This window comes from Plasmodium malariae (assembly GCF_900090045.1).
Source record: "Plasmodium malariae genome assembly, chromosome: 4".
Classification (NCBI taxonomy): Eukaryota; Apicomplexa; class Aconoidasida; order Haemosporida; family Plasmodiidae; genus Plasmodium; species Plasmodium malariae.
Window position 1 is genome coordinate 136384 of NC_041778.1, and position 17983 is coordinate 154366.

The 17983-nt window shown below is 20.0% G+C and overlaps 2 protein-coding genes and 1 pseudogene across 2 annotated transcripts, besides 1 other annotated feature; 2 read left to right on the plus strand and 1 right to left on the minus strand.

Moving 5' to 3' along the window:
• Positions 1-384: 384 nt before the first annotated feature.
• PmUG01_04011800 (Plasmodium exported protein, unknown function) lies at positions 385-1540 on the plus strand (the record flags this gene model as incomplete). The annotated part of the gene is made up of 2 exons (XM_029003110.1): positions 385-471; positions 659-1540. 2 exons carry the CDS (start codon positions 385-387, stop codon positions 1538-1540), a joined length of 969 nt encoding a protein of 322 aa, XP_028859577.1.
• A 4819-nt stretch (positions 1541-6359) lies between these two features.
• Positions 6360-7298, minus strand: PmUG01_04011900 (fam-l protein; the record flags this gene model as incomplete). Its single annotated transcript, XM_029003112.1, has 2 exons — positions 6360-7094; positions 7212-7298. 2 exons carry the CDS (start codon positions 7296-7298, stop codon positions 6360-6362), a joined length of 822 nt encoding a protein of 273 aa, XP_028859578.1.
• An 8067-nt stretch (positions 7299-15365) lies between these two features.
• PmUG01_04012000 lies at positions 15366-16392 on the plus strand (annotated as a pseudogene).
• Positions 15366-16392: a sequence feature (Plasmodium exported protein, unknown function, pseudogene).
• Positions 16393-17983: the final 1591 nt, after the last annotated feature.

A 17983-nucleotide genomic window follows, 5' to 3' on the forward strand; every position in this document is an offset into this window, starting at 1 on the left:
TTATAAGAAAACCCTCCTTGTTTACCTATTTATTAAATTATTATATTAATAAAAAAATATATATTTATATCATAATTTTGTGACAATAAAGAATTATTTACAAAGCATTCTTAATTTTTTAAAATTATATTATATAATCTATAATTTTTAATATTTATTTAGGGTTATTTTGTAAGAAAATATATTTTAATTAATTGTTTATTTCTTTATTAAAAAGAAAAATATATATTACGCTTAAACCCAATTTTAATAAAAAAAATGAATTAAAAAAAAATATGTAATATATATATAGTATTGAAAATACTAAGAATAATCATAATAAAGATAAAAATCTTATTATTATACAATAAAAATTTACCCTAGAACTTTTAACAATTTTTCAAAATGAAGAAAAACAATAATAATAACACATTTGCCAGTTATTGCAAAGTCTTTATTTCCACCCTTTTAATATGGACATTACAACATAAGGTATAGTGTCAAAATTTTTAATTTTAAGGAATTTCAATGTATTTTTGTGTATTTGTTATTTTGTATCTTTATTTTAAAAATGAAAATTTTATTACAATGTTGAAATAAAAATATAATATATTATATTTATATATTTATATTCGTTTTTCTAATCACTGAATATTTAACTTAATTATTTCTATTTTAGAATAACTATGAAGAATCATTTGGAAAATATGCCATTCACAACAACTTATTGAGTGTAAGAAATAGTAGATTATTAAAAGGACAAACAAAAATATATGCGAACAATCCACAGCAAGAAGCTTTATTTTTAAAAGAAGAATCAATGAATTCATTAAGTGATGAAGATATTGTCTTAAAAAACAGAATAAATAATTTAATTAATAACAGCTCATTTAAAAGTGGATATGATTCATTAATGCTAGATAACTCTTCCCAGAAACAATTTAATGAAATTATGAAAAAAGAAAATTCAAAAAAAAACGATGATGGAATAAAAGATTTAAACCTTAACGAATTTTATGAATCAATAGAAAGTATTAATGATTTAAAAAAAAATAACAAAAAAAATAAAAAAGTATCACATGTAGCAAAAAATAAAAATAACGATGATGTAAATGGATCAGAAGCTCTTCAAAAAATGGTTCAACAAGCTCTTCAACAGGAAAAACCTAAAAAAGGGTTTATGAAAACGTTATATGACTTAGACAAAAAATTTGAAGTTGAAATGTTACGTGCAATGAAAAATAATACATCAAATACAGGTTTTCATGAATGTAGATTTAAAACTGGGTACGAAAAATTTTTAGTTGCTTTGAACAGAGCTAAAATATTTATACCACCAACTGTAAACATGATAATTTTGATGGGCATGATGACAGTAGTTACAAAAGTTGGACCAATTTTTGGTTTTTTCGCTTTTACACTTGCTGCAATGATGATATACTATATATACAAATTTTGTAAGATGAAGAAGGTGCATAGAGATTACAAATTAATGAACATAAGCAAAAACAGTAAAGCAAAAGCATTAAAACAAAAACTTCACCGAAAAAAAAATATATAAAAATTTATTATTATTGGCACAAATGATTAAAGTTTTTGTTTTAATTTAAATGTACTTCAAATTTTAAATAATTCAAGAGCAAAAATATATATAAATATGCATATATATATATGTGCACATACATATATACTGACATATATTTAATAACGAATTCATTTTTCTTTCTTCTTCGTTCTCTATTTTAATTAATTACTTAATATTTTATTTTTTTTTTTACTATTAATGTTCGATTTATATTTTAACTGTTAATTTGAACTCGGTTATGATATTTTATTTAGGTAAAGAGAAAACTCAATTTTTTTATCGAAATTTTACTTACACTTTTTTCCTTTTTAATTTTTTTGTGTTTTCCAGTACATATGATAGCTGTACTAATGTATGTGTATACTGATTTAATACGTGCAAAAGCAATGTTTTGTGTAATTATAACTATAAAACAATTCATTTTCATCATAAATTTTAATTATTCATTTTGTTCTTACTATAGAAGAACATTTTTAAACAATAAATTTCGATTTATCTTTATTTTTGATAAATGGTATTTAATAAGTATTATTATAAAATTAGTAAAAACAAAACATTGCTTTTCCATTTCATTTTATTTTTTCTTAATTAACATGAGCATTTTTATTAAAGACATATATCATTAACTATAATTATATATACTTAAAAAAATATAGATTAACAGTCTTTTATTATTATTGAATTCATTTATGAAAAGGTGCTAGTTTAAAAGAAATAGAATCCCGTAAAAATTATACGATTTTATAAATATAAAATATTTTTTCACTGGGAAAATTGCGTTATGTTAACTTGATGGTACCATTCGTTCTGAAATTTTTCTTTTTGTTCATTTTTAATGATTAATATTACATAATTTGCTTCATACATTTTTTATGGCATAACAACACTAAATATATCCTCTTTATTTTTTTTACTAAAAATATTTACTCTCACAAATTTTGTATAATAAATAATTATCCTCATTCACCTCTAACGGATTATAGTTAATATTAATGTCACTTTTTTCTAAACATTACACAAATAAACTGATGTTTACATTTCTACATTTTATTGCCGTAAAAATTTGTATTTTTACCCAATAATTTATTATATATTATTTCTATTATTACCCCTCATATGAATGTAACAGTTTACATTTCTTCTCCCTTCTGTTATGGGACTTTTATGTTTCTAAGTATATAATTTAACTGTTCTTTGCTTTTCCAAATTTTATTAAAACCATATATTTTTTATAAATGGATTTCATTTTTCACACATGTTTAATTGGTTTTACACTCTTAAATTTTTTTTTAAAAAAAAAAATTCTTATTTTAACTCTTTTTTCCAAAATATTACCAATGTAAAAAAATATTATTTTGTTATATGTTTTGAACTAAAGTAATCAACTCCTTTATTGTTAAATGTTGTATAACTCATTCTGCAAAGGCTTTGATACCTATGCCCTGATGACAATTTTTAGATTATGCTCTTCCTCATTTGAGGAGATTCTTATTAATTGATATTATTATCATTATCAATATCCATTTTATTTTCTATTTTATGACTATATATAAAAAATATATTTTCTTAAATAGAACTTTAAGGGTTACAAAAGTTATAAACTATATCTAATTCTTCATATGATACGTCTTCAATTCCCTTACTTTGCATGTTTAAATAATAATTAATATATTATTATAATTCACAGATTTATTTATTTTAGTAGTTCATATTTTAATGTTAAAATTATTGGTTTCTTTTCTTATTGATTTATTTATTATATTAGTATATGAAATTGTGTGACAATTTTTTACTATAAACTATAATTTACTCATTTAACCTTAACCATAATATTTCGCCTACAACTCCGTAATATAAATATATTCTGTAGACTTTATATGAATTTATTATTATGGAATACTATATTAATTTTTGAGATGTTATTTTTCCTTAATATAATACCTAAGTATTTATATATTTTTAAATTACTATTAATATAATATTTATTTCTAACTTTAATCAATATAATATACCATTACACGTAATTTAAATATAAACATAAAAATTAAATTTATCTCTTAAACCTAATTAACATATTCCGTATTAGTAGAATTATTCCTAATTAATTATATTAAATATATCTATTAAATGAAACGATTAAGATAACATAATTTTAAAAAAATCTATAATGTTATTTCTCAAAAAAGCACTAATCACACAGTCTTTTTAGCACCATAGTTTAAAGATTAAAAATATCAAAAGAAATATATATATCTATAAATAATTTCTCAAAACATATTTTCTTAAAAAATTCCTTATATTTTCATTTAATTAGATATTAAGTAAAAGTTTCAGAATGAACATATTTGAATACATGTTGTATATTTTTATATGCCCTTATTTAAGCATACATAATATTTTATTTTCCAAATATATAAACTAAAAAGTTTTCACTATACACTTATTATTGGTGCTACAGTGAAGCGAGAAAGTAGTACCTAAAATAGATAAATAAACTTAATATTGTATATTTCTTTCGAAATGACTGCTTACCCTTATAATTTACTTTTTACAATCCATAATAAAATTTACACAAATGTAAGCATATTTCCTAAAACAAACTAAAATTATACTAAAAAAAAAAAAAAATAAATAATATTTAGCATGCTCCTATTCCTTTAAAAAAAATATATTCATTCTATTATGTAATTTTTAAATCAGTCAATATTAAATGCTGTTGATTCTTGTCATAATTTTTTTTCTTTTTACCTTAAAACGGGAAACAAACTACATTGCCTAACATAAATGATAAAAACAAAAAGAATAATTCTAAATATTTTATTAAGCCACGTAAAATATTTCCTAAAGAATATCTTTAATTCTTTTTATTTGGTATTTAAAAGTTCCTGGTTTATGTTAATATAATATATTTTTTTATATTATTATTTCAATTTTTTTTTAATGCTTAATAGTTTAATACATTACAATACACGTATTTTTAATTTTTTTTATTAAATTTTTATTTTTTTCACTAAAAATATGAGAATTTAATGTGGAATTAAGTAATTAACAAACTTTAAAATTATGAAGGATTTCATTAGTTACAAATACATATTTCAAAAATGTTTCAAAATCCGTTGGGGGCATTAAGAAAAAAATTAACAAAAAAATATTCATATTGCTTCTATTAGTATTAATTCTTGTATCACAAGAAATAATTAAGATTTCCCAGTACATATTTCATTTTATGTGCTTTCTTTTCACCTTTTTATTATTTTTTGTAAGCTAAATTTTACTTAATAAAAAAATATGCATATATATTTAATAATTAATTTTTTTTATAAAATAAAATTCTCGATAAAAAAAATTTATTAAACATAGAATCATTCCCAAGTTACAGAAACTACAGAAATTTAGCTCTAATAAACTTTTACAAAATGCTAGAATATAAATGATTTTTTATAGAATTTTTTTTTCAACTAGATATATATTCAGAATCGATGAGTTATATTATTTATGATACTAAAATGACTGATAAATGTTACAGGTTCGAAGTATCAAAAATATGTCGTATATCGTATACATATCAAAATAAAGATCATCCACATTGTTCTTACATTAGCTCTAATAATATTAATCGAAATTTATATTCTTCTGCTAATGAAGAGTATAATATTGATAGTATTGATAATATTGAAATTTCTTCCTTTGCATAATAACCATATGCTTATAACAATTCAGAATATGCGGAATTAATATATAAAATTAAAATGATAGAAATAATAAATTAAGTTCTTATATAGACGCTTATAATAAGTCTATATTTTTCCAGTATATGAATACTGTTCACATAAAAATATTTATTGATATTTAATGATATAAAATTAGGTTGTATTGCACGTTAGAAAATATGTATTCCTTTCAAAAACATAGTAAATAGACGATTAGTGAAAGATTACAGGATCGTGTTAAAAGAATTATTCAATTATAATATATATTTTTACGATAAATTTTACTTTACATATGCTCATGGGTCTTATGTGCACGTCAAGTTTATTCAATTTATAAGAGAAGTCGCAGCCTCTTCGGGTGGCCTTATATGTGATTTGGATAATAAAGAAAAAAAATATTTAAATGATAATATAAAAAATGTTCTTGTAAACATATATGTAATATAAGTGATATATGAAAGGATTATAGTTGGATGGCTATAGCAATATGAATTTATATATATATATATATATATATATATATATATATATATATATATATATATATCAGTGTAAAAAAAACATATCAACTTCGATACATTAAATACAAAACAAGAGGAATTAATTTTTAATATAAAACTAATAGTGCATTTTTTATTTTATAAAATAAACAATTAGTCTATATTGGAACAAGTTAAAATGCAGAAGTACCATATTTCTTATTTAAGATGTAGATTAAAACACAACTTCTATAAGATTATATTAATCGTCCTATCATATATTAAATTTAACGTAAGAATATATATTTTTCATAAGAATATAATTATATAAGTATATATGTATATATATTAATCCATAATATTTAGTTTAGCTGACACAATAAGCTAAAACACAAAAAGAAAAACATTATAGTATTCATATGTACAAAAAAATTAAGAACATATTTTTTTACATCTTCATATCAAAAATGATACATATATGTAGATTCATTTATATAATTTAAGCAGTTATTGGTATGTTTAATACGTTTATAATTAAATATATTACAGACATTCCTTTATATTCAAGATTTTTTATAGAAAGCAACATAATCCTTATCAATTAATTTATCTTTCCCCAAACTTAATTTTATCATATTTTTTAATTTTTTTATGATAATAAACAAACGCTGATATAAGTGTGACACCTAATATAAAGAAAGGAATAACATATATTAAAATAACATATAAACCATCTAATATTTTAACCTTGCTCTCAAATAAAGCTTTCCATAACCATTCTGAAGAATCCCATATAGCTTCTAACGATGTCTTGAACTGCGTAAAAAGAGAGCATGATTTTAAAACACTGAACAAATTATTATTTATGATCTTATCCAAGGACAAATTTACTATTGACGGTATTGATACCAACAAGAACAATATCAAAGGTGAAGCAATCCGTAGTCCGTATTTTTTACGTATTATTTTTTTGTATGCCTTATTACTAATTCCTTTGTTGTTTTTAAGGAAATTCACATAATCAAGTTGTTTAAATATTTTTTTTTCCAAATGAGAATATTTTTTTATTTTAAATATACAAGATTTATTTTTCAGTGGTTGTTTATTCTCTCCTTTATTCATTAATGAACTTCCACTTGATTGTTTGCTTTTTGTATTGGTCCCTTTTTCATTATTAGTTATATCTTTTCTTTCGTTTACTCCATTCTTTGGTATCTCTTCTTTTAATATTAAAAAGTATGAATCCTTATGCTTTTTACATTTAGCTAATAATCTATAAATTCTTAAGTATGTTTTTCCATGAAGACTGTATTGCTCAATCAAAGATTTACTTAATTCCCACTATACAAAAAGTAAATAATTATAAAAAATATAACATCATTATAAAAAAGATTATTATTAAAAATATAAAATTTTAAATATGAATATTGGAATTAACCTTTAATAATATTATCGTACCAAATTACTGTTAAAATAACATTTCCAAGATAAAAAGATAAACGTAGAAATTATAATGAAAAACAGTAACTTAATTATCTGTACCATGATATTAATTTTTAATATGGTAACATATTAAGGAAAAAATTTACAATAATGTAATATTCTTTTAATGATTATACATACTATATTTTTCTTTTTAATTAACTTTTATATTTTATCATAAAAACATAATAAAATGTATATAAATATGATGCATTTTTCAACACAGCCAAAGAAAAATAACTTTAAAAATATTTTTTTAAAATTATAATATTAAGGATATTTATAAAAAAAATTACATTAATTAAAATAATAAAATTAAATTTATTCACAATACTCGTAATACATATTTCAGGAATATAATATATTAAAATTATATAATAATAATTTTATGAATCCTTCTTAAAAAGAAATAAAAAAAAATATATTATTTTTTAATATTTCAAAATAAATATTATAACTTGATTATATAGTGTATAGAATATAGATATAGAGAATATATAACATATAGAATATGGATAGTTCACCGTTCTCTATGTTAAGTGAATTATTACTAATTTAGTGATCTTCTCTTTTCAGTGTTTCTAGTTTCACCTGTACCCTATATTGGAAAAGCTTGTTATTATTGTTAAACTATATTAAATATTATGACAATATAATAATAGTAATATAAAAAGAAAAAAGCTTTGTATTTTACAACCTTCTGCTATATTTACTGCTACAAGTGCATTATTTATTGTCCATAAGATACTTAAAAAATAAAATGTGTAATATACTGTTGATGTATGAAGAAATACGTATTTTAAAAGTAAAAAAACTTAACTTTCATTTTTGTATTCCAATATCTGAAGATTTTCCTTATAAATTATGTTTAACATATACCAATACATTATATATAAAGCTCTAAAATTCATCTACTAAATTTTTTTTTCTTTATTTCCATTAAATATATATATTTAGAAATAATATTAACATAATATTAAAAAAAAAAAAAGCGCAGTACATATATAAATTATAATATCACACAGTAACATTTGTATTACTTACTAATGTTATTATATGAAATTTTTTATTGTTCTTTATTTAGTTTTTCCTTTATTAAGGAAATATGTATTTTTTATAAAAATATATACTACACTATGAATTATGTCAAAATAAAATTATGATATGCCCGCAAATGTAATACATCCTTTTAAGGTAAAAGATATTAACAAATATGTACAATAAGTGTTAATATATTTAATTACCTTGATAATTCACAAATAAATTATTATGTATTTGATAATTATATAATTTCTTCTAATTGATATATATTAAATTTAAAATATAATCATTGATAATTTTAAAGATATAAATTTGAATATTACATTCATATGATCATATACAAATACTTATAGTAATAATGTAGTGTCATTACGCGAAATATTGAATTAGTTGTTAACTATTATTCTTAATTTTATATATAAACAATTTATCCTAAAAAAAGTGAGACTAAAGTACATAAAAATAAATAATTAAATAACTGCTAATAATTCTTTAGAATCTAAGAATATTGTCAGACACAAATATTCATAATATCTCCTTAATCATCCAAAATTTATAACAATAATAAAATGCGTTGAACGCAAACATTAAGCATTACAGTGTATTGGGTAATTATCTAATTCAGAAAAAGGAACAAATTTAAAAATAATAGGGTGAAAATGTTCGAGAAAGACATAAAATAAAGTTACATTGTTTCTTCTAGGAGCGATATCCTATTCTTTTAGTGGAGAAAACTAAAAGGAATTTTGAAGTAAATTATATTAAGAAGATTCTTATAATAAAAAAAAAATAATAAATAAAATTATAGTTTCTTCGATACCAAAAAATCAACCTTTATCAATATGCTTGAATAATTCTAAATTTAAAGATATATTTTATAAATATACAGAATATATTAACGGAGAGAACAAATATTTTCAGTGATATAATAACACAGTATATACCGATAATGCAAAAAAAAAAATTCTAACAAAATGTGATGTAACAGCTTATGATGAATTTTATGATAGTTACATTTGTGAAGTTATTAATGCCAGTTAAACTACAAAATAGTTGCCATAGACTCAAATAGGTGTTTAAAATAAAACTATTACAACTAAACATACTGCAAATAAAATTGATAAAATTTGAGCTTCCAAACCTTCAATTTTACCAACTCTTCACACAGAAATTATACTCATCCATATTACTAACCTTCAAATATTTCACCCAATATAATCTTTAAGATTACTGCAGGTACTGGAAATACTGTAACTAATGATACTGGTGTAACTCCCATAAATACACTATTCCTCGACGTTCTCAAAATCGTAATACATCACAAATTGATTCATTCCATACTTGCTATATATTCTGTTTCTGCTGATTCTTTAATCTCTAAATATACACAAAATACTGAATAAATTGCAAATACTAACGATAATACTGATGTACACTTCTACAAAATATTCAGCTGATATCTTCATTTTATACATCTCTACAAGTGCTCCTTAATACGTTTAGTCCTTTTTCTTCTAATCCTAATATTCAGTGTGATAATCAAAATACCTTTCATTCTCTCATACATGCTAACGATAGAAGTACCACTAATATTACTTATTATTATATCTTTGAAATAACTGCGTGAAACAACAAATTTATTATTAACACCAATACAGATGTCAAAAGAAAATCTGACACCCCTATGAACATCCCTAGTTTTCCATCTTCCATAAAATCTGAATAAAATCTATAGATAACATACAAATTAATTATTTTAATAAACATCTTAATTATTATAGTACTTTCCCCTTGTATTAAGCGAAACAAAACATAAGTTTTTAAAAGATTAAACTATTCATTCACTATTTGAACTAATCAAATATGGTAAAAATATTCCTAATTATGATTATAAATTAAATAAGACAAGTTACTATGAAAAACAATATAAGATATAGAATTCACCATTGCAAGAATAAAAATATAAGTTTAAAAAGAATTATACTAACAAAAATTAAAACAGAAAATGTATATATAAGATATGTTTAATGTTGAATGAAGATTATTATAAATGCGTAATTTAACAAAAACATATGTAAGGTTTTATGCAAAAGAAATGAAGCATATAATAAAAACTTCGTTAGTATGGCAAAAAAGTAAAAACAAGTAAAAAAATAAAACAATAACACTAATAAAACAACTTCATATCTCTGTATAAATGTTAATCGTAATTTATTATATCATATATAATATAAAAATGATATTTATTCTCGAATTACAATCTCAATAGTAAAATATCCAAAAAATTTAGTTATATAAAAAAATAAAATATTAATACTATTTATAGAAAGGGAAGAAAAGGAAAATTTGTCAATCCTCACCGTTAAAAGAACAAACGTGTAAAAATAATATATACTAATACAAAAATGTAAGAAATAACTTTTAAAGCCAAATTAGGACGAATTCATAAATCAAACGTGATAAATATATATGTAATTAATCAATGAGATATTATACATACAAAGAGAGTTTAAACAAAAGGTTAGCATTCTGTGATAATTACTATAAAAAGGAAATAAAATGGAAGTGAAAACATTTATATATATAATTATGAGTATATATTTTTTGAAGAAGCATATGGATCAAAAATTACGAATAATTCTATTTATGAGTTATCCAAAAATTTTATTACTTAAAAAGTTGTAATGCATTAATCTTAAAGAAAAATTCTAATGAAAATTAAGTAAAAGATTTTATAATGATTTTATATTAAAAAATGCATGATGAAAGTGATATATGTGTATACGGAATATAATAATATTCGAAGCAAGTATACTGTTACTAAATAAATTGTGTCTACATAAAAAATGTTCTAATTAGGTATAATTACTTTTTTATTTCTTTAAGTATATTTTAAAATAAGTTATCCTAATCCATAACTGAATATGAATAGAAAGATTTTAATATATATATATATATATATAGATATAGATATAGATATACATACAAATTTTATTTTTTATATATGTAATATTATCATATTAATGTATGAAAATTAAAAAAAAAAAAATTTTTGTTCCTTAATAACTAATTCATTACAGAAAATTCATAAGATATATTTCATTTATAATTTATATATTTAAAATATAAGCTATTTGGTACATAAATGTTGGATTTATAAATAAGTTAATTTTTGCAACTAGGTATTTACAATAACTATGTTAAAACTAAAACTAAGACCCCATATTTTGTCCTAATTATACATATATATCCACATATTATTTGTTCACTTTTTTTTTCTTCCATTTTTTATTAAATAATTAATTTGTATAAGCTTCTTTTATTCCAACGAACACTGAAATTTTATAATTTTATTAAAATATAATATTACGTTTCACCATAAGAAGAATTAATTTTTCTGTGTTCAATAATAATAATATTTTTTATGAGAAGCGGGAAATAAAGTTGTATTACATTATTTGATAATTTATTTTGTTTTCATATTAACATATAAAGTTACGTTACATGTTGAAGAGAACTTACTATTATGTATAATAAAATATATAGATTAAAGAATTTGTTATTAACCAAATTTGTTATTTAACAAATATAATATATTTATTATTTTATTAATAAGAAATATTGGAATAATATACGGGCGATAATTAATTCTTAAATAAATGAATACACTACAATTGCTAATAGTATATTGTATTCCTCATTTTAGATACTTTATGTTTCTATAAAAAAAAAAATATATATAGATAAGTCCCCCATTCACGCCTCCTTTACACTACATAAGATATATTGATGCATATACTCATTTATGACCCCCAAAATGTATAAGTACAGTATTTTATAGTATGAGAAAAACATGATCATTCTTGTTAAATTAATTATAAAATATAATTATAAAAAAATGTAATAGCTATAATATGTATAATTTAATATTTATAAATATATATATATGTACAATATTTTAATTATCCACAAAAGTCGATAAGAGAAAACTATAATATTTATTATATACTGTATCTTAATATGTTTTTGCTTTAAAATAGATATAAGATATTAAAAAAATATTTAAGAATTAAAAATTATTTATATCGAAAATACCTATTTCATATCGAATTTTTATTTTTCGATTAGATTTTTTTTAAACTATATAGCTCTTAATTACTTTCATCATTATGTTTATATTATTTTTTGCGCGTTATATAATATTATCATTCTCGAAAAAAGAAAAAATTATGTTAATTACACCTTATAAATAAATACTTTTATTACATAGAAAATTCAGAAAGAGCATGCGCATAATTGCTGTCATATTTTTTATTATCTAATTTTGGGAAATATATTTGTACTGTCGTATTAAAAATAAAAATAATAAATTGCAATATCATTATTCATTATATTAATTTTTTATATTTATTGTATTTATTAACTTAGCTTTTTTTTGTCTTATTCAATTCACGGTTTACAAAACAGTTGAAATTACAGTTAGCAGTAATATTATGATATTCTAGTGTATTTCTTAAAGATATGCCTTGTTCACCTAGAATAAAAAATATATAACATTATATCTATATTATAATTAATGCAAATTGTTTTAAATATCCAAAAATAATGTTATGGATTAATATATTAAAAAATATAGCAATTACATGCTCCTTCACTTTGTAATTTTACCATGTCCTATTAATATGTGACATAAAAATATATGAAAATAAAACCATTTAGCATATATTCATACCATCATCCCAAAAGTAATGATATTAATAAATATTTAATTATAATTATTATCTTATTTTATATACATATATATTTTAAAAAGGTAAATGAATATGAGTTTCTATAACGTACAGATGCTTTCTAATATTTATTAAACTATCTTTTATTTTCATATTTAAATTGTAGGATAAATAAAAATATAGATCCATATGAATAACATTTTTCCTACAATTAAACACGCTAATTCGTATTTTATAAAACACAAATATCATAGATAAATTATCCTTATTAAGTTATAACTATCTTAACAACTTATATTATGGGAACCAAAATAAAAACTCTTATATTAAAATTCCCATAAAGTTTTATTGTATGAGATTAGGAACATTTATTATAATTCACTATCAAATATTACACAAAATTATATATATATATATATATACATTAAATAATAAATAATTTTTACATTACAGAAACTTAATAGAAATGTTTTTCATCATTAATAAAATTTATTATTTTTGACAAAAAAGGATTTATTATACATGAATAAATATTTTATCTATTTATAAGAAATCACTCGAAAAATAATAATGCTTCAAGTAGAATTGTTGACAGTAAACATTATTAGTTTTATATATGTATGTTGTTTTCACTAAAATTCTACTAGTGCTTAGCCATAATTCAGAATAAAATATTTTTACTTTTTATTAATACATTAACATGGTCATAGAATTTATTATATAATTAATAAATATCAAGAGTGAAATAACATGAGGGGAATAATTTACTATATATCAATTTAAAAATAATTAATCATTCTGAATAAGCAAAAATTATCTTACTAATGTATGCATATATATACAATTAACATAATAAATCGTAGAGGTGTATTATTATTATAAATACGAAGAATGTATAACATATTTTAAATTGTTAGTAACTAGTTTTTATATATCAAAAATAATTTATAAATCTAAGTTAAATTTATATTATATCTCAGAAATATAAGAAAATATTAATATATGAAAGAACAATGAAATAAGTTCGATAACTTCGCAGACTTATGTTGGTAAAATTGTATATCTATAAATATATATATGTATAATTTTAACTGATAATATTTTATTATATCTAACAAATATTTATCATTTTTTTTTATTCGATTGCAAGCTATAGTTCATTGAATATTTTATTACGATTCAAATAAATACTTTATACCTTGTTACTTATAGTGCATTCTTTAATAATTCAATGTAAAATTTTGAATAATTGAGTATATAAATAGCATTAATATACCCAATAAAATATAACACTATATTTCAATATAAAAATTTTAATATATTCAGATTTTCATTTTTTTTTAATTTATTATTGTTTTATTTTCTATTCAAATCACATTAATTTTTTTAAAAAAGAATATATACGTAGTCATTATTTTTTGGATTAGTACTAAGTCATGCTTGGTATTGGTAAAATGTTAAAATTAATATACAATTATATGTAATCCTATGACCACTTTAAAAAATTATGTTCAATTATTATTTAAAAAATCAAAATAATAATTCGTCATATGTAAAATATAACAATACATATTATCTAACCTTAATAATTACATATTTGTACTATAACAATTTATCAAGTATTTTACGTTAAAATATATAATTATATTAATATGCCATATAATGCATATACGCTAAATATTTTCTTAAAATATTTATTTTATTATAAGTATTTTTTGCTATTTTAATTATTTATTCTATTTCAAATTAATTTTAAAAGCTTTATATATCCTAATTATATAGATTATTTTTAAGTCCTATTCATTATTTTAATGTTAAAAATAATAATAATAATAATAATAATAAGCTCCATTAATTTAAATTATGCCTTAAACATTTTAACCCACATAATTAAATATATATTTGATTCTTTATTTGATATTCAAATTAACTAAGGACTTTATTAATTTTTGTGGCAAATGTATAAATATAAATGCTTTTATTTGAGATAACGCAATGTTTGAATTTTTCTTATAGTTAGTATATAATTATATATTTTTAATACTTTTTAAATCTTATATTATTAAGATTTTTTTAGTTAATTATATTTTTACATATAACATTTACTGAATCATTTATATTTATTATATTTTGTTTTTTTCTTACATATATATATATATATTATAATTACATTTAAATAATACAGGAAAAAGGTTTTGTAATTTTAAAAAATACTGAACTAGCATTAAAAACATTATAAGGAACGATTTTTAAACACTATAAAAAAAATATATATATACATATATTTTTATAATAACGTCATATAACTCAATATTTTATTATCGTAAGAAAATTAACAAATTCAAGGAAATTCAAAATGTATAAACAAAGAAATAAATCAGTCCTTTTTATTAAAATTTTTACATTTACACATTTAGTATGGATGTGGCAGTACTCAAGAAAGAAGTTTATATTACTATGCTATTAAATTTCTATAATTTTTCGTTATTATACTTATTCATTTTAAAAAGAATATTTTCTTAATATTGAAATAATAAAATCTCCATAAATAATGAATATTTACAACAATTTTTAGTCAACGAATATTCTTAATGCATGGGATCAAAAAATTAACCAAAACAACATACAGTCCGCAGTATCTCGAAGAATGTTAATTGGAAAAGAATATTTAGAATTCCAAAAAGGACATTCATCTTTAAAAGAAAAAATAGCAGAATTAGTAAATGAAGACAATGATGAATTTTGTAGACGCATAAATGAATCCATCCAAGATAACAATTTTAAGGACCAATTTAATGAATTAATTCATGCTTCTGACAATTCTGGGGTAATGTATAATTCACTCGAATTAAACGACTATTTTAAAAAAAAAAATTGGTGAATTAGAATATGATGATACTTTTGAAGGAACACATAATGTAGAAGATTATAATGATGATTCTGAAACAAGTCATAATATGAAAAGAAAAAATTTTCATGAACATTTGAAAATAAATAGCACGGTAAAATATAATCCCCAATTATAGACAATTAAATCATTAAAAAAAACAGATTCATATGGTCAATCAGAAATATTACACCATTTAAAACCTACTTTTTCAAATGATTATAAATTGAATGAAAGTAAAAGTAAATATAAAAAATTTGTAAACTTCATGTGTAGGCATAAAACATTGCCTAATGTCCTAGTAATCTTGTTAAGTATAATTTTATTCGTACCAATAACAATAGATGTCCCTATACATACTTCCCTTGGAGCATTAATGCGAACTTATCATTTGTTTAATAAGAAGAAACGCAATAAAAAAAATTTGTTTAAAACAAAACAATACTAATACAAAATTTTTGGAATATTTGAATACAAAAAAAGTAACCTTAAATATACTTCAATTTAAAGTTGTAGTTTAAATATCTCGAAGCAAATTTATATATACAAGAATTAAAAATATACGCGCTCCTATTATATTTTTAACATATGAACCATTTTCTTCATAGTTTTTTAAATAATAAATTCTTTTAATACTATTTTGTATTCACCCAAATAAAAACAGCATATTTACATTTAAGCGGTTCATTTATTATATTATCAACATAACACATTTGTTATTAAAAAATACGCAGTGGTTTTTGTTTTTATTTATTTAAATCTTTTGTCTCAATATATTATGTTTTTTTGTCTATTATAGAATTGAGACAAATCCTGTTATGATTATTTCATGGTTCTTATATACTTAACTCAGATTCCATTAATTCATTATTGATTTATCGCATTAAATTTATTTAAATACACTAATTTGATTACTCTTGCAAATCTATTTATTTCAAACTTACATTATATGCTTGTATCCTTTCAATTATTTTAACATAACTAAACTGTTTATACAAATTAACATTTTACTCTATAATTTTTTAACTAAGAATACAATTTCACCATATTGGTAAAATATATGTTCCATATACATTTACTACTATTTATTTCTTTTAATATATAATATATTAAATTCGTAAACTCATATATATGTATATATTTGTGCTCTTTTCATGTTGCTAGCAAATTAAACAATTAACTTGGAACTGAGGAATCACAAATTAAAATATTAAAATTAAATATTAATTCTTTGATATAATTATCATTTGACTATTCCTTCGTAATTTAATATATATCCAAATATATTATTATAATCTAATTTATATAAAATGTAAAAACTAAATAGTATATCATTTATACACTAAAACATATATATACACGTATATATAATTTTTTAAATGACAAGTTGTTGCAATATACTATACATAATAATAATTAAATTAGTCCTCCTCTTATTACGAAAAAGTAATTTCTGATAAAATAAATAAATATGTATATGGGGGTATATACATATATATATATATTTTTTATACGTAAAAATTTTTTCTATATGCAAGTGTTATAATTTATGAAAGAGAAGGATTTGTTAAAATTAACAAGATGTAATAAAATTATTAACTTAATAAATACATCTTTTTCCTTTTATGATGTTTTTCTTCATAAAAATATAAATTATTAGTATTAAATATTATTTATAATAGTCCTTGAAACTCATAAACCAATTTGTTTACATCTTTCGTTCTTTTCATTTTTAATTTTGGGAAATTTAGATATTGAATTTTAATTATTTGCTTTCATTCTCCTATTAAATTATATTTATATATATATAATTTTCTTTTAAATTTTCGTTTTTTTATTTCATAATATATATATAAGTATAATGTTTACAGTTAAATCTCTACTAATTATCTATGCCTCAAAAATTCCATATTAATTATGACGAATTTTTTGACTTCGTACTTTTACGTAATTTTTTTCCTAGTGTATTATTAAATTCTTTTTTTTTAATTTTCTCAAGGTAAAATAACTCAAATAAATAATAAAATCCTCAAATACATGACATATCAAATAAAATCCATTTTAATCAAATAGTAACAGAAAACATTTTC